Source organism: Balaenoptera musculus, chromosome 15 (genome assembly GCF_009873245.2).
Source record: "Balaenoptera musculus isolate JJ_BM4_2016_0621 chromosome 15, mBalMus1.pri.v3, whole genome shotgun sequence".
Lineage (NCBI taxonomy): Eukaryota > Metazoa > Chordata > Mammalia > Artiodactyla > Balaenopteridae > Balaenoptera > Balaenoptera musculus.
The window spans coordinates 48,476,092-48,493,791 of NC_045799.1; the positions used below are offsets into that span (position 1 = coordinate 48,476,092).

General features: G+C 53.3%; 2 protein-coding genes across 2 annotated transcripts in view; one reads left to right on the forward strand and one right to left on the reverse strand.

Annotated features, from left to right (window-relative positions):
* The window catches only part of BANF2 (BANF family member 2), a 32,819-nt gene extending 15,819 nt beyond the window's left edge, over positions 1-17,000 (reverse strand). Inside the window, exon 1 of the mRNA XM_036824234.1 lies at positions 16,947-17,000. The gene's annotated coding sequence lies outside the window, so the exon portion shown is untranslated. The remainder of the gene's footprint in view (positions 1-16,946) is intronic.
* LOC118880572 (NADH dehydrogenase [ubiquinone] 1 alpha subcomplex subunit 6) lies at positions 182-660 on the forward strand. Its single transcript, XM_036824233.1, has one exon. It carries the CDS (start codon positions 187-189, stop codon positions 571-573), a length of 387 nt encoding a protein of 128 aa, XP_036680128.1. The 5' UTR covers positions 182-186; the 3' UTR covers positions 574-660.
* Positions 17,001-17,700: the final 700 nt, after the last annotated feature.

A 17,700-nucleotide genomic window follows, 5' to 3' on the forward strand; every position in this document is an offset into this window, starting at 1 on the left:
GAGCTAAATTTGACAACCGTATAGAGAAACTAGCGTGGATTAAAACCTCCCTCCCTTCCTAGTTATCATGTTTGCTTCTTTAACTCAATGTCTTCATTTTCTCTTTCTCCCTTTATTTTAAAACTTAAATTCATGTATTCAAAGTCCTCACACCCTTGATTAAAAAGTTGCCCAGCTTTTCGCAAGATGGCGGCGAGCGGCCTCCGCCGGGCTGCTGGTGCGGCCACCACCTCGGTGAAGCCCATTTTCAGTCGGGACATGAACGAGGCCAAGCGGAGGGTGCGCGAGCTCTACCGCGCCTGGTATCGGGAGGTGCCGAACACTGTGCATTTATTCCAGCTAGACATCTCTGTGAAACAGGGACGGGATAAAGTCCGAGAAATGTTTATGAAGAATGCCCACGTCATAGACCCCAGGGTGGTTGATCTTCTGGTCATTAAGGGAAAGATGGAACTGGAAGAAACAATTCAAGTGTGGAAGCAGCGGACACACGTTATGCGGTTTTTCCATGAAACAGAAGCACCAAGGCCAAAGGATTTCCTGTCCAAGTTCTATGTTGGGCACGACCCGTGAAATCACTCAATGGAAAAGTGCATGTTGATATTTAAATATTTTAGAGCACAAATAAACTCAATATATGATGGTCATTTCATGATAGAATTCCATTGGTGAACCAATGAGAAGCTCTACTTCTGCAGTCTCACTTTTTGTCTGAACAAGTTGAACACACCACCTGTTCTTTCCCTTCTCCTGAAGTGTGGTGTTTCTAGTAAATTAGATTCTCTTTTCTCAGAGCCTTGCATGTTGGTAAACAGGAATGGTGAGGCCATCTGCTCAGAAACTGCCGTTCTGGGTATGATGCTGGATGGCTTTGTTAACTTAGCTGTTTCTACAGCCCCCAGGATTGGATATTTTGGTGTAATGGCACAGATCATCCAAAATCCGCCAGCTCTTGCTATTGGAGGAGGATCCGAGCAGCACTAAGAGGCCCAGAAGTAGAGCTGACAAGCTGGGCTGGTTTTCCCTGGGTTCTGAAGAAAATGGCTGCTCAGAGGCCTAACCCCCTATCCGCAACAAGCACTGGTCCTTAAGATGAAGTTAACTTCCTTCTCAATCAGGCATCCTGCTAGGGACACAGCTGTTCAATGCACGCACAGAAGTATTCCCTTTGCAAACTGGAATGTAGCTCTAGCGACGAGAATAAATCTTGACCCAGGTTAAAGACCTGATCTGTTTGCAAAAAAAAAAAAAAAAAAAAAAAAGTTGCCCAATGCCTGAAAGCTATGGAGAATATAAATAGTTCCTAAACTAAGCAGATTTATGGGAAAATTCAGGATCCTTTCCTGTGTCCTCAAAACACGGTAGCTGTGTAGCACCAAGAGAGCGAGGGTGAGAGTGACCTCAGGATGGTCTCCGCGGAGGCCCTGGGCCTCCAGTGAGAGGATGGATGGACGTTTGCAGTCAAGTGCACTCAACTCAGTTCTGATGGACTTGGACCAGGAGGGAGTGAGGATACTACCCACTTCTCACCCATCAGGATCCAAGGATACGTTGTCTGTCAAATACCACCCCAGGCTCTTGGTAACTCTGCCCCACTCCTCAGAGCAAGTCTTCTCCCTTCAGATGACCGGGTCTGGCCCTTCCACCTCGGAAGGGTGGTGGTGTTCCTGTGGCGTTGAGGTCTGACTCCTTCTCCTTTAATCCACTGAGGGTCCGAGGAGCCACTGTAAGTTCGCCTCCCTTTTAGGATGGAAGTTCATGGGCTCAAGACCAGGGCTCCATTTTGTTCAGTCAATTCAAGAATTACTCTTCAGGCCACACCATACTCACCACAATGGCCTGGGGCTGGCTGGCGTGGGACCTCCCCCTCACCTTCTCAGGCCACATCCTGGCGCACCCATGAATGCCTCTCTGCGAGGAGTGCTCGGCTGGGGGGACCCAAGCCTGCGGGTGGCCATCCGTGCCACCCCCGGGGCGAGGGGCAAGCATCACGGGGAAAAGCAGATCTGAGAGATGGCAGGCCCAGCAACACAGATGGGCCCAAGAAGTGCCCAAGCTAGGGAGTCAGAAATAAGAGGGTGGGATCATCTGCCCCTTCGCTTACTAGCTAGGAGAGCTCAAGAGGATTCCTGAACTGAAGACTTAGTCTCCTCATCTGTAAAGTGGGCATAATGAGTGACCCCAGGATGACTGTTCAGATCAAACAAGAATGTCGACTCCTAGTGCACAGTCGGGGATAGAGTAAGCTCCACTCCAGGTGAGCTGACTCATTGGGGTTGTGTTCAATCATTATTCCTCAAGCCGACTCTCTGTGGGTATAGGATCAAATTGGTGTCTGTTGTTTCTAAGCATGATCATCTTCTAAAACATGAGCTTGCTGCATCCTTCACATGCCATGGGAAGACGCTTTGGCATCCAGCTCTGTAAGAGACGTCAGCTGTCTACCCCTGCTCAGTGCGTGCTCCTTCTGCTTCAGGGACCATCACCTCCACTTCCCTTCGGTGACCTCTCTTCTCCAAACCTCAGTCTTTGTCTTCCCAACACCCTGGCTCCAGGGGGCAACCATACACAGGCCTGGCCAATGAAACTAGCGGATCACTTTGGTCTCAGTGATTGGTTCAGAAATGGGTGCATTCCCTAGCCCAGGCCAAGTCTAGGATGTCTTTCTCTGCAAGGATTACTCAGCTGGTAGAATGTGAGACCAGAACTGCTGTAACCATCTTTGCCATCACCTGCTCCCAAGAGCCTGCCTAAGATGGAAAACAACATATAGGAAAGCCAGATCTGAGATACGGAAAGAGAGAGGTTCCCCAGTAATCATTTGCAGGCCTGGATCTAGCCACGCCTGAAGGCATCTACCCCTAGACTTTTCAATTACGTCAGGCAATATTTTCTACTTCTGTTTAATCAGTTTAAGTTGAGATTGTGCTATTTGTAACAAAGAGTCCTAACTAATATACCCCCAATGTTCATTCCTTCACTCACTCATTCAACATTTGAGGTGGTGCACCTAGTATATGCTAGGTACTATTCTAGGCACAAAAGCATCTTCACTCTGCCCAGAGACCCAGGGCAGGATCAGTTCCATGGTTTAGGCATCAGGGATGGAAAAATCAATTTTCAATGACCATTAATGTTCATCATTCAAAAATAAAGGTAATATTTGCTTTCCTTGCCCTTAGTTCCAGTTCTACAATGGCAAACAAGATCTTTGGTGGCTGTCTTACACATGGCCTTTTTTATTTATTTTTTTAAAAGATTGATTGATTGATTGATTGATTGATTGATTGATTGCTATGTTGGGTCTTCGTTTCTGTGCGAGGGCTTTCTCTAGTTGCGGCAAGCGGAGGCCACTCTTCATTGTGATGCGCGGGCCTCTCACTATCGCGGCCTCTCTTGTTGCGGAGCACGGGCTCCAGACGCGCAGGCTCAGTAATTGCGGCTCACGGGCCTAGTTGCTCCGCGGCATGTGGGATCTTCCCAGACCAGGGCTCAAACCCGTGTCCCCTGCATTGGCAGGCAGACTCCCAACCACTGCGCCACCAGGGAAGCCCCCACGTGGCCTTTTAATTATAGCTCTTTCTCTAGATGGGTCTACAAGTGATGAATACCCCAAAAAAATTAAATGATTCTGCAGATCTTTACTGAGCACCATCTCTATGCAAGGCATTGAGTTGTCTATGAACCTGTAGGACAAGTCCTTCTGTGGGTGCCTTGCCCAGAGAAAATTTAACAAGGTGAACTCAGCTATGCGGGAGGACATGCCTAGAGTCAAGAGGTCCCCTCTTCAGGGAACTAGAAAGGAGAGGGAGGGTTGGCTTCACGGATTCCAGACTCCACTCAAAGCGCAATCTGGGTCTGAAGGCCTCGGCTAGACCCCTACTGGGTGTGCTGGTTGGGCATAGGAGACCTGAGTCTGATCCCAGCTCTGCCCACGACCAGGAGTGTGACCTTGGGCAAGAAGCTTTTGTTTCATATTTATAAAATCAGAACGTTGGGTTCACTGGAACTCATCATTCTGGTCCCTCCCAAAATCATGTGTCTTTGTTAATTTATAGTCTGTAGATGGTGCAGACTTCACGCACATCCCCAATCCCTATTCTGCCATTTTCAAATCCAGAATCCAAAAAGCTCTGGAAACCAGAAGATTTTTTTTGTTTTTGAAACTTCTTTGGCAGCAAAACCTAGTCTGAACTGACATGAGGCTATTTATAGTCTTTATTATCCCACTTAGTGTGAATATTTATACATTTTACCACAGGCATATTAATGGCTTTGTTTACAGGGTGCCGAGCCAGACTCTGCTGGGAATGGTCTCGGATGCACAGAATAGGCACCACATTGCTTTTCTAAAATCCAAAAAAATCTGAGTCCCCCAAAACTTGTAGCCCCAGCGGTTCTGAGTAAGGCTTTATAGATCTGAGCTGAGATCGCAGCCTGCAGCTGAGACCACCTGCAACGGTCCCCTGAAGAAGCCACAGCTTCTCCAGCTGTCACCTCTCCTGTCTCATGATTCTCAGTCTCCTAACCCCCTTTCCCTAAATATAATTGCCCTGTCTCTAAAATCCTGTCTCTGCTGGATAGCCTTTGTCTGGGTGGTGGTTCTAGCTGAGACTGTTCCTGGTTGCATTTTTCTTTCATGAAAGTATTTCCTCTTCTTTGGGGCCCTGTTCTCTGCAAAGGATCCAGGGCTGATCTAATAAAATACGTCACCTAAGGAACGGATGAGTGTATTAGCTACCCTCCATGGACATCTGCTTTTGTAACAGATATTTTTTTCCTCACTTTTATTTTCAATTGTGGTAAAAATATACGTAACGTAAAATTTACCATCTTAGCCATTTTAAAAGTGTACAGTTCAGTAGAGTTAAGTATATTCACATTGTTGTGTGATCCATTCCCAGAACTTTTTCGTACTGGAGTTAAACAACAGCTCCCCCGGCCCCTGGCAACCAACATGCTACTTTCTGTCTCTACGAATGTGACTCCTCTAGGGACCTCATATGAGTGGAATCGTACAGTATTTGTCTATTTGTGACTGGCTTATTTCACTTAGCATACTGTCCTTACGGTTCATCTATATTGCATCAAGTGTTAGAATTTTAGGGCTGAATAATAATATCCCATTTTATGCACAGACCACATTTTATCATTATTCACCCATCGATGGACATTTGGGTTGCTTCCACCTTTTAGCTATTGTGGATAATTCTGCTATGAACATGGGTGTACTGTAACAGATCAATTTTGTTCACCTCTTGATTTATACCCCCTTTTGGGTAGAGCTTTAGATTCCTCCTCTCTCTGCCATTATAGCCCCAGAGACAAGGAGAAGGAGCTTCCCCAGAAGAAAGAAAGAAGAGAGAATCTACCTTTTCTGCCGCAGATTCTAGAAAGAGGAAGGAGAAAGCTCACCCCATTACCCACAAGAGAGAACAGGTTGTTTGGGAAGCAGGTAATAGGGGCAGGGAGCTCCCTCTCTGGGACAAAAATCCCATAGTGGGCAGACACGTAAGATTCCAGAGGGAAAGTTCTGGCACCCTGGCCAGGCCCTGAGAATGGTGCATGAGACCCAGTGGCCTGCTTCACTGGGCTTATCAAGAGATGACAAGGACAGGCTGCTTCCAAGGTGTTTGGGTCAGTGGTGCAGCGGCCGTGAGCAACTGCTGGATACATGAGCCTGAGCACCAGGCAGAAGATGCTTTGAGGGCTGATGGATGAGCCAGAGTCTGGCATCTGGATGAAGCGGTCCCAGGAATGGGGACCTTACAACCAGGGCAATGGCCGAGCCATAGACTCCAGCACCTGGTGCCAAAATATCCCTACAAGACCAGAAGGGGCTGATGACCGCCAGAGCAGCCACTGCCTCAGGGGTCAGGCCATCATCCTGCAGACACCACGAGTTCTCAAAGCCCTGCCCCCACCCCCTGCCCCTCCTTAAAGACGCATAAGCATCGCTGCCCAGCCCCACAGCCAGAGAACTCCTTAGGGAGGCTGGGGAGGGGGAGAGCGGTTGCTAAGGAGACCATCTCCCAAAAGAGACTCTTTAAATCGGCCTGGATAGCTGACTGCTCACACTGAAAGGACACAGCGTGAAACTGAAGACAGAGCGCGTACTAGGTGCGGTTGGCGCACGCCCAGGTCCCCTGGACCAGCCGGAGCACCTATGGCCCGGCTGCTAAAAGTACTGCCACCCACACTCCCACACTCAGCGGCGGCTCTCTCGGCCCTGCAGTGGAAGCGGCCACCCGTGGAGACGCCTGTGACCCTGACACTGAGTACAAAGCCCGGTGCCCTCATCTGGGGCGGGACCTGCTTTCTAGCACCATTGCTGCTCCCCGGCTCCTGTGAGATGCAGCGGGCGGGGGCCCCCAGTGGCAACAGCTTTGCTCGCTCCTCCCCCTCCTGCTCCCTTCCCCCCTCCCCCTCTCCGGGCCACGTGCACCTGCATCCTGGTCTCAGGTCTGCTTGCCGGAACTGACCGGCTAGCCTATGTTTGCCTGGACCCCACTGCGTAAGAACAAAGAAGTGCATTTTCTTTGCACGTGTGGGTGCAGCGCGAGTGCATTTGTGACCGACTCCACTGCACGGTTAACGATGCTTTATGGTAACAGCGATTCAATTGGGGCGGGGGTGGTTACAGGCCCTGGGGTGAAGCCCCCGGAGGCCCAATCCGGGGTCGGGTGACCCTTCTCCTCTCCCCTTGGCCTGCAGGGCCGGCGGGATGGTCGCTGGGCTGATTTCTAACCCAAACCTCCTGTGAGGGTTTGTTCTTCCAGACTAGGGTGGCCAGGTTTAGGAAATAAAAATACAAGATGCCCAGTTAAATTTGTATTTCAGATAAACAAATAACTTGTTAATGTTAAGTCCGACCCAAGTATTTCACAAGGCATACTTATTCTAAAGAAGTTATTTGTAGTTTATCTGAAATTCAGTTTCTGCCGGGCATCCTGCATTTCTCCCGGCAGCTCTCTCCCCACCTCCGACTCAGCAGAAGCCCCTAGATCCGCCCACACTCTGGACCCTGGGCTGCCCGGTGAGCTGCAGGGTCAGAAATTCTTCCTGTTGGGAATTCTCTCCTGGCTTGGCCCCTTTCAGGCCAGCCCCTCTGCCTCCCTCTCTGGATATGAAAGCCACAGACCCATGGAGCTAGAGGGGAAACAGCCTGATAACACACGGCCAGGAGATCATTGCTGTAGGGCAGCGCATCACTCACAAGTCGCCTCGGAGGCAAACACTAGTTTGGATTCAGCGTGTCCTGCTCCTCTGGATGGACCGTCTTTGCCGGCTGGGCTCACCCTGGGGCAAGAACAGAACGTCCACTGCGGGGAAGTGAGGGGAACGCAATCAAGGGCCTCACGTTTGCAGGGTACCGACCGCCTCTCCCTGTCCGTGGCTGTGGTCACACTTAATCCTCAGAATTAACTGGGCAGCAGTGGGGAATTGTTCCCATTCTGAGTGATGGGGAAACCGAGGCCCGGAGAGGCAGAGAGGGTCACGCAGCCAGTAGAGGGCAGGGATGGATGTGAGCTGAGGTCTGCGGGGCTCCTGCCTCTCCCAGGTCGGAATTCGAAGAATCAGAACAACGAGGGCGGTTTTCTCAGAGGCCATCCCTGCCCGCCCACGTCCCCTCGGGCGGGGCTCGCAGTTCCCACCTCAGGGACCTGCAGGTGGATAAGCACCCAGTCCCTGCACAGCTCGGGTGGGCACCGGCAGGTGGATGGCCCCAGGCAGCGACCTGATCTGAGCACCGCACCGCCGTCCCTTCCCTGACTCCCTTCCCCCTGCCCCCCTGGTGTGACCCGGATCCCCTGGCAAATTACTTCTTGCACTCAAATCAGATTCTCAGGGTCGGTGACTGGGAAATCCAGCCCGAGAGAGCAGTTAGCGCTGGTCCGGCTTCCAGGGCCATGGGACGCTCTTCTTGTGTATCATCTCATTTAATCTCCCCGGCAGCGCGAGGGAGCGGGGTCTACGATGGCCCCCTTTACAGATATCACACATTAACTGGCCTGGGGCATCACCAGGCCTCAAACCCGACTGTGCTCGGACTAACATCTGGTTCCCAAACACTGAGTCATCAAGAAAGTCTTCCGCTGGATTTCTGGACAATCACGTTCTCTCCTCCCAGCTCTGGACTGAATTCCTCTGCTCTGGTGCAGATACGAGCAAGGGCTGCAGTTGCCGGCCATTGTACAGGAGGAAACCTGCTATCGTGCCACATTTTAAGCCGTATGTTCAGTCCATTCTAAGACATGCAAGGCCTGTACGTATGTGTCTTCTACTTGCTCTTTGGCAAGATTCCAAGATTCTAGTCCAAGTTCTAGTCCAAGACTCCACTTTCCTTTATCCCTTTGCTCTCACACTTGTGTGCCTGCCCTTGTCTGGGTCCTCAGCGCAGCAGGTCCAGTACCTTCTAAGTGCTGTGAGAATAGGCGTCTATGCACCTGTGAGTCTCAGCTCAGAAAGCAGCTCTGAGTGACTTGCCCCATCTTCCCAAATGCAAAGTCCTACTTAAGACTCAGAGTCTTGTTAGCTCTGGCTTCAGAGAGGAGGTCTCAGCCAGAGTTCTGTTCTCTTTCTCATTTGTCCGCTTTCAAAAGCCAGGTTCTCGAGGCCATAAAGAAAGGTTTCCCCAAAGATTGCCATTGGTTTCACTCATTACATTATCATCTGAGCAGAACACGAACTATGTGTTTTGTAAAGAGGACCCTTGCAGAGACTATACGGAGGAGTTGCAGTTATTTCTGGAGACCTTTGGGTGTTCTGTAGCCATCACGAGATAAGCCTGCCCGTTTGTAAACACGCTCCTGGACCCAGAGCATAACTACATTCCTTCCGGGGAAGAGATTCTGCATTCCCTGGCGTTGGCAGGGCTGTGATATGCCCCCACTAAGCATCAGTCTCCACCCTGGATTGTCAGGGAAGAGTTTAGGCTGGAAGGGATCTCAGTTTCAATGGCCTTTGTTGAAAACACACCATTTTGAGCCTCTGTTCAAAGTTCACATTAGGGGTTACAAACGCAAAAGCCAGAGGATCCAGGCAAGTGAACAAAATAAATCCATGAGGAAAGACAGTGCAAGGGCAATGGTTAGTGTGGAGTAGCATTTGGGGTTCATCAAGGTGGCCACAGGTGGTGCGGATGTGGCCGTCTCGGGCCCCACACCCCACCTTAATGAGGTAGCCCCTCTCAGGGGTGTGGGTCCCAGGTGGCCAGATCTTGTGAGTTATTTCGAGAGACACCAACATTTTTTATTTTTATTTTTTTTAAACTTTTAAAAAAATTTTATTTATTTATTTATTTATGGCTGTGTTGGGTCTTCGTTTCTGTGCGTGGGCTTTCTCTAGTTGCGGCGAGCGGGGTCCACTCTTCATCGCGGTGCGTGGGCCTCTCACTGTCGCAGCCTCTCTTGTGCGGAGCACAAGCTCCAGACGCACAGGCTCAGTAATTGTGGCTCACAGGCCTAGTTGCTCCGTGGCATATGGGATCCTCCCAGACCAGGGCTCGAACCCGTGTCCCCTGCATTGGCAGGCAGACTCTCAACCACTGCGCCACCAGGGAAGCCCCTAAACTTTTTTAAAAAATTAATTTATTCATTTGGTTGCGCCAGGTGTTAGTTGCAGCTCGCCAGCTCCTTAGTTGTGGCACATGTGCTCCTCAGTTGTGGCATGCGAACTCTTAGTTGCGGTGTGCATGTGGGATCTAGTTCCCTGACCAGGGATCGAACCTGGGCTCTCCTGCATTGGGAGTGCAGAGTCTTAACCACTGCACCACCAGGGAAGCCCCACAAAAGTTTTGATTTCTATATGCAAGTTCCCAATTTTTAAATGTTGGGCAGAAATTCAAATACCTGAAACACAGTGTGGACCCAAAAAAACCAAGCCACACCACCAGTTTGCCTCTCCTACTATAGACTCTCCTTCCAGAAAAACGCCCCACCTGCACATATAAATAAAATTTGACATCTGTTTTTGGGGGTTGTGGACCAGCGCCCCAGATTAGGAACCTCTGCTGCCACTCTCATCTCTTACAAGAGTGGTTCTCATCTTCAACCTCGGACACGGTTTCCTGGGGACGTGGTTTGACCTTCCCCACGAAGTGTATCTACAAGCAGGTAACCACCGTTCCCACCTCTGCTCCCATCCCCCACTCAGTGGCCAGACAGTCCCAGCATCTCCCCTTCAGTCCCCACTGGGACTTTCAACTGTCAAAGCATCTGCTGGTGAAGGCTTGACTTCCTGTGTGTGCAAACCCGGCCCAAAATGCCAAGGTGTGGACTCCAGTCCCTTCCCTCCGGGTGGCCTTGAGTGCTGATGGCCGAAGTCCACCAAGCCACGCTTGGCGCTGGCTCTGCTCTCAAGGGTTAGGTACACACACCCCACTCTGCTCACGACATCTGCTTCTCCGCCTGGCCTTCGGATAGAGTCACCTCGAAGTGACCAGGGACACATATGCCACACACCCCCTGCCCCATATGGAGAAGCCCTTTGCACCTCTCTGGGCTCCGAGCCACCGCTGTCTGCTCGCGGATGCTGCTTCTCTCTGAGTGGCAGTGTAGGGGCCGGAGGGAGCCGCGCAGAGGCATTGGCTGGACGCAGTCTGATTTTAGCTTTGCCCCTTAGCAGCGGGAACCTGGCCCTGATCCCACCTCTCCATTCCCGCGGCCACTTCAGGAGCCTTTGCTACAGGCTTATTTAATCCTCCTAACAGAGCCATGAGGCTGGAATGCGTTTTAGCTCTATTTAACAGATGAAGAAACTGAGGCTTAGAGAGTTTAATAACAGAGCCAAGATGGTGAACTCAGCAAGGAGACGACCCTGAATCCTCCGTGTGTAGCTAATACTTGTGAGTCCCACCGACTAACCGACAGCCGCTTTGTCTTTATGAATGCGGGTCTTGGAGTGGCTGAGAAGTGCCCAGACCAGGTCCTCAAACACGATGTTGTTATAGCCGTCATGCACGTCAGCTCGCTGCGGCCCTGACGCACAACCTCTGTCTGGATTTAGAGTGCATGCTTGGTTCCAGGAACACGACCTTCCTTCTGGCCCCTCCTGCCTGACGGGCTTGGCACCCCTGGCTGTTGCTGACTCTTCCATGTCTGTGCAGGCATCGAGCCTCTTCAACCTCACAATGCGGCCACCTTGCCTGTCAGGAGGCCGCGATTTCCTAAGTGCAGACCCACGCGCTTCCTGCACTTTCCATAGTCCCTTCAGGTCTGGGCAGCCCTCTGGGCGCCGGCAGCCCCTCACAGGGCCTTTGTGCGGGAAAATCTAAGAGAAAAGAGAACACCTTCCAGAGGAAGGAAAACCACCAGGGCTGGGACAGGGCCCCCTGAGGCACAAGGTGATGCGTCTATGCAGCGTCACATAGGTCACCGTAGCAGCAGGTGGGGCTCAGCCTGAAACTGAAGAGCTGCATGACCTTGTCCAAGTCGCTTCCCTTTCTTGGTTGCTTCGTCCATAAAATGAGTGGGGTAGAGTTAGGTTAATAATTTCCCAAAGTGCGCTCAACAGAACAATAGCCTCTAATTTTCCCCCCCAATTCCTGTCAATTCACAGTGTCCGCCAGCTTATTCAAGGCCCTGACATGGCCTAACCCACTGTCTCCTGACCTTCCTGGACCACACGGCCTTTGAAATAACATCAGTTCACATCCCTGGGCCAGGGTTCTGTGGAACATGCCTTGGCTAATTTGCAGGTCTCCTCTGGTGCTAAAGTTCTTCTTTAGTTCAGCAGTCCCTCTGAGTCTGTGCTGGGAGACAGGAGGCCCAGGTAGCCCCCTGGAACTGATAGGGCCCCTGCCCTCTGCTTCCCCCGCCATAATACAGCACCTATCTCATGTCGACCGTGCGTTTCCTGAGGTCCCAGCAGTTCTTCCTCCTGTCCAGTTTTCCACAGAGAATCCCACCTTTCCTGCCCTCATTCCATGTGACTCACGGGGGCTGGTCTCACCACCTGGCTCCAAGGACCTACACAGAACCCAGGCCTGGCCGTGAGGTAACACATCCTCCTGGCCACAGCGATTGCTTCACTGTGGGCAGGGGACCCCACAAGGCCAACCAGAGAGAACTCTGGCACATTTGCTGGAAAGTGCAAAGCAGAGGGGCGTCTCTTCCTCACTTTGGAGAGTCTGCCAGCAAGACCCCAGGAGAAAGCAGAGCTGAAGATGGTGACAAATACTTTTCTGGAATCACTGAGGCCCTGGATCCAGCCATTCCTGAAGCCCTTGCATGCTCCCATCAATCCTTTTCCCTTAAACTAGTTTGAGTTTAGTTCTAATCCTGTAACCGAAAGAGCCCCAACCAATTTTGCCAGGGGCATGGGCAGCATCAAATGTTAAATGGGAGGAGGAAGGGTGAAGTGCAGGGAGTTGTTCAGGACATGGAGTGGGATGGTTCCCCATGATGGTGTGGGTGCAAGCCCGGGTGCCAGGAGAAGGGACAGATCACACGGACCCCAGCAATACGGCACAAGTCTCAACCCCGTGGAGGGATGCAGTTGGGGTGGTATTTGAGGCTCTTTGAGGCCGAACCTAAACAGAGGGCCAGCGCTGATGGGCTGTGCTCTAAGAGAGCCTTGCGCCACCACGTGTGGGTGGGGACCCGCAGGCCTGGCGTCTCCTGGGAGCTCGTTAGGAATGCGGAGTCTCAGGCTACACCCCACACTGGATCAGGATCTGCACTTTTTTTTTTTTGGCCACGTGGTGTGGCATGTGGGATCTTAGTTCCCCGACCAGGGATTGAACCCGTGCCACCTGTGTTGGGAGCATAAGGACCGCCACTGGACCACCAGGGAAGTCCCAGGATCTGCATTTTAACAAGACCCCAGGTGGTCTGGTGCACATTCCAGCCTGAGAAACACCTTGTGGTGACTGTGGCCACATCAGCTTGTCCTCCCTGCGTGTACCGTTGCCTCGGCCATCAGCGGTGGACAGTTTCCCCTCCCCTTTTATCTGGGCTGGCGCCTGACTTGCTTGGGCCCAGGAATGTGCTAGAAGTGGTGCTTCCGTGCCCTGCTTGGCCCTCAAGTGGCCTGGAGGCTCTGCTTCTTCCCGCAGAAGCCAGCTGCCATATAACAAGTCCGACTCTAGGCTAACCCTGTGGGGATGCCGCCTGAGGACCTGTGAGCTCCAAACGAGTGAGGAGGGCCTTCCTTCTCGGGCCGCCTCATCCAGCCCAGCCCCCAGATAAATGCAGCTGAGCACATGACCCTCGCTGATATCACATGGAGCTGAGCCCTGCCCAAGTATCTCACCCACAGAATCAGGAGAAATAACTCATCATTGGTGTTTGAAGCCACTAAGTTTGGAGTCATTTTGTTATTTAGCTGAGGAATGGCTACCGGGCCATCTGCAGGGTGTTCACTCGCTCCAGACCCTGTGCTGAGCACTTGCCACCTGCCAGGCGCTGTTCCAAATGCTGTTCCAGGCACGGGTGGAGGTGCAAGCATAGACAGCACGCCTGCTCTCGCAGGACTGACGTTCTTGTCCAGGGAGACAGCAATAGACAGGAGACCACGCAACCACAATGCAGTGACCTGGATGTTTGTGTCCCCCCAGATTCACAGGTGGAAATCCTAACCCCTGGGGTGATGGTGTTAGGAGGTGGAGCCTTTGGGGGGTGATTAGGGTGGAGCCCTTGTGAATGGGGTGAGTCCCCACATCAAGGGGACTCCAGAGAACTCTCTCCCTCTCTTTCCACCACGTGAGGATCCGTGAAAAAGTGGCCGTCTGCCACCCCACCCTGCTGGCACCCTGGTCTCAGACGTCCAGCCTCCAGAACGGGGAGCAATACACTTGTGTTGTTTAGAAGGCACCCAGTCGATGGTATTTAGTTCCGGCAGCCTGAACTAAGACACATGATGACTTCAGAGGGATAAGGACCGATTTGGAGTCGGGGTGGGGAAGGTCCCTCTGAGGAGACATACTTGACCTGAGGTCCTGATGTTGAGCCAGAGGAAAGGGGGTGCAGCCAAGGGGCGGGGGACACTTTTGCCTACTTGAGGCATGGGCGGCCGGTCTGTGGGGTGGGGATGAAGTCACAGAAGTTGGCAGGGCTACAGAGGCACCGTCCGTTCAGCGGCCACTGGCCAGACAAGGCTATTATCTTACTTTAAACTTAAACTTACATGAAGGTTAAGTACAATTGAAAATGCAGTTTCTCAGTCCCACGAGCCACATTTCAAGAGCTCAACAGCCACATGTGGCTCGTGGCTACCATATGGGGCAGCGCCGACGGGAACATTTCTGTCAATGCAGAAAGTCCTATTGGGCGGCGCTGGCTATAGAACAAATCAGAAGTAAGCCAGGGTTCAAGGTCAGACTGTGTGCTCTTGGGCTTGGTACTTCATTACATCCCTTGAGGTTCTGGTTTTCCCCAGGATTCAGTGAGGCTCTTCCAGCCCAAGAGCGGGTCCCTATAATCCCCAGCGAGATGCCAAGTGCACAGAGAGCGGAGCTGGGGTCTTGCCCGGAGAACGTGTTCAAGGCCTCATTCACAGTAACTGGCAGCAAAGAGGCTGTTTAGTTGCCTTCTTTGCAACCTCATTTAAGCTGCCAATTTGGGGCTCCCTGATGTGAAAAAGAACAGAGCGTGGCTACTATTTCAGGGCAACTCGCAGAAGGGAAATTGCTACAATTAGCTGAGGCTGATTTCGATTAGCATATTTTCTTCCTTGGCACATAACATCTGTTGGTGTCCTGTCAGAGCGAGACGCACGGGCAGAGAACCAGGAGGGTCCACGGGGAGCCCGATGTCAGCCAGGCCAAAGTCTGGGGGGCGGGGCTAAGACAGCCCCTGAGGGACCGGTCAAGTCGTGGGCAGTCTGTGTTAGGAAGGTGAGGACGAGCAGTGCTTCCTTGCTCGCGCCGGGAGGCCGAAGGTGGAGACGCATGCCCTTCCTGGAGTTAGCGGGACCGCGTTGTTGTTTAGTGTTTGTGACACCTCCGCAAGTTCACCAACCTCTGGGGCAGGTACCTGATCATTCTCATCTGAGAAATGGGGGCGAGGACACCCACCTGATGGGTTAGGGGAAGACTGCATGAAATAATCTCTGTCAACACTTGGCATACAGCAGGTGCTCAGTAAGTGTTAGCCGAAGCCTAATTTGATCGGGAAGAGTCTTAGGAAAGGAGGCGACATGGGCGAAGGGATGTCTGATTCACATCCAGGCTGGTTCCAACCCTGGCGCTGTCACTCCTTCATTCATTCATTCAACAAACATTCATTCTGCGGATTGGCTGTGGCCTTGGACCACACCCTTTTCCAGCCTGGACCCCTGGGGCCCCGCAGGTCCACAGAGCTGATCTCTGTGATTCCTTCAGCTCTCCCCTCCTGACAAAGTTTGCAGCCGCCCTGGGAGGCCTGACCCAGTTGGACTCAAACGTGGAAGATTAGCAAGGTGTTGAGACCCAGATCCTGCGATCTGGGATCCAGAGCAGCCTTTAAAGATCGTTTGGTCCATCTCCCGACTGATCACAAGGGTCGCGTCCCAGCCCTGCTGGCGGAGGCACCTGGCTTGCCTGGACGCTTCCAAAGGTGCACCCTGGCTGCCTGGCAAAGCAGCTCGTTCTATTTTCAGAGTGCTCTCATGTTGGAGAGCCAGTCTGAACACAGAGTATATATAAATTCTAGGTTAATGCCCCTCTTGAAACACAGTTCTTGGCTTCTGTGTCCATAAGCTTCACCTTCCTGGTGGCAGGAATTAAGAGCAATGGCATAGGTAGCAGGTCTGACACACAGTAGGTGCTTCACATGTGTTCCCTCCCCCCTCTCCAAGTGGGGGCTGGCGCAGGGGCCCTCTATCTCTGGCCCCTAGACTGTTCTTCTCGGTCAGTGGACCTGGGTGGAGCCAGTGTTCTCAGCGGACTTGGAGACCCCCGACACCAGGGGCTCGCATGTGAGGAGTCGGGGTAGGGGTCAGGCATCCCAAGAAGACGAAGGAGTGATGGTGAAGCCTCAGGGTAAAAGGTTTCTCTGCGCACCCGTCTCGCTTACTGCCTGACACACTCGGGTAAAGCCAGGAGCTGCTCAAAACCGTGGGCCCCAGAACAACACCCTGCGGGCGAGGCATGCTGTGGGGACCTGCGGGTGCCCCGTCACAGACGGTGAGTGGCCCGTCTGGACGCCTGAAGCTGATGGACGGACAGGCTGGAGGAGAGCGCAAGGGGGCTGCGGGGAGGCCGGCCCCGCCTCCTGGTGCCCTTGCGTGGGTCCCCAACTGTTGGCTGCAGACCACCCTTGGCCGACTGCTGGCGGCCCGGCTGGGAAGAGCCAGCGTCCTCTCGAGAGGTGGCTTCCATCTCTGCCTCACCCCCACCCCCTTCCTCCGTGTTGCCTGCTCTCTTGGGGTCCTGATCCATCCACCCACTTCCCACCAGCGGCTCAAGTCTCCCTCACTGTCCCCGAAGGGGAGGAAGAGTCCTGACACACCTGAGGGCCATGGGAGTTGATTTAAAAACCGCCAGAGAAGCAGCGTGTACAGAGAGGAAGGGTCCTGGTGTGCGTCTCTGGAGGGGCGGTGGTTTCAGCATCCCTCGCGCCACCAAGGCTCCACCTGCTCACACGGCTGTGAGTGTGTCCTGGGCCCGAGGACGGCCTACGACCTCCCTGGGATCTGTCATCTGAGAGCCTGGCCATCCTCCCCCGGGGCCTCTAACAAGCACACCGCTGACCTTTGCCCAAGGGAGCGGGGCCAGGTGGCAAAGCAGGCCTTGGAGGTGATTAGAATATCACTTCCTGCAGCCAGTAACCCCACAGGCAGGGGCTGGTAAAGGGGTGCCTGGGTGGGGTGAGCTGGCTTCCCCAGGAAGGGCCCTGGGCTGGTCCTGGTACAGTCCTGGCCCCCAGACTGGATAATGCTGTTCTGAGTATGAGACCCGAAGGGCTCGGCCTGCCCACCACGGGCTGTCTCTGTGTCCACAGCTCTCGGGAAGCCCGAGTACTCACCGAGGGTGCCTGGAAGGTCGGCGCCGAAGGTCAGCGTGTCTCGGTTGCCTGGCCCCGCAAGTGCAGGCCAGCCCTGGGGGCTCAGCTTATATCTGGGCCCAGGGGCAAGTCAGTCCCCAGATCCTGAATGGACTGCATTGTGATGTCACACCCTGGGGCGGCCCACACACAGCCTGCTGTCCCTGCTGGTGTCAGGGGACACCCCCCCACCAAGAACTGAACCTCTCTGGGTGCTGTTCTGGGCCGGCACTGCTGGAGAGGCAGTAAGGCGTCTGTCCTGCAAGCCTGGGAGCAGCTCTGAACCACCCCCCGATGCTGGGGGTCCCTGCCCCTGCCTGGCCGGGGTCAACGCAGTTAAAACAAACCCATCTTTTGTAAAGCTTTCCTTCACAAACTGACTTCCGGGGGTACCTCCAACCCTCTGGGTTCAAACAACCTGCTCCGTTGAGGATCTGTCCCTTGCGGGTGCCGAGTCGTGCTGGCGAGGCACGGCTGATGCTGTCTGTGCCCTGGCTGCCTGCAGCCTCCTGGCTCCACCCCTTCGGTGCACTAGGGAGCTGCCAGAGCTGCCAGCACCTGTGTCTCTTTGCGGTGGGGGGGGGGCTTTTTCCAGCTGCTGGAGCCCACCCTGCCTGGAGGCGGTGCAGCTGCAAGGTCAGGGGTTAAAGTCTCCCCACCTGGTCGCCCTCCTGCTCAGGTGTGGTCATTTGGAGGAGGGCTCTGTACCATCTCCCAGAGGTCCCCTGGGACCGAG

Bases quoted from the DNA above. Each gene is read 5' to 3' on its own strand.
- LOC118880572 (XM_036824233.1), top strand. From the start codon at position 187: ATGGCGGCGAGCGGCCTCCGCCGGGCTGCTGGTGCGGCCACCACCTCG.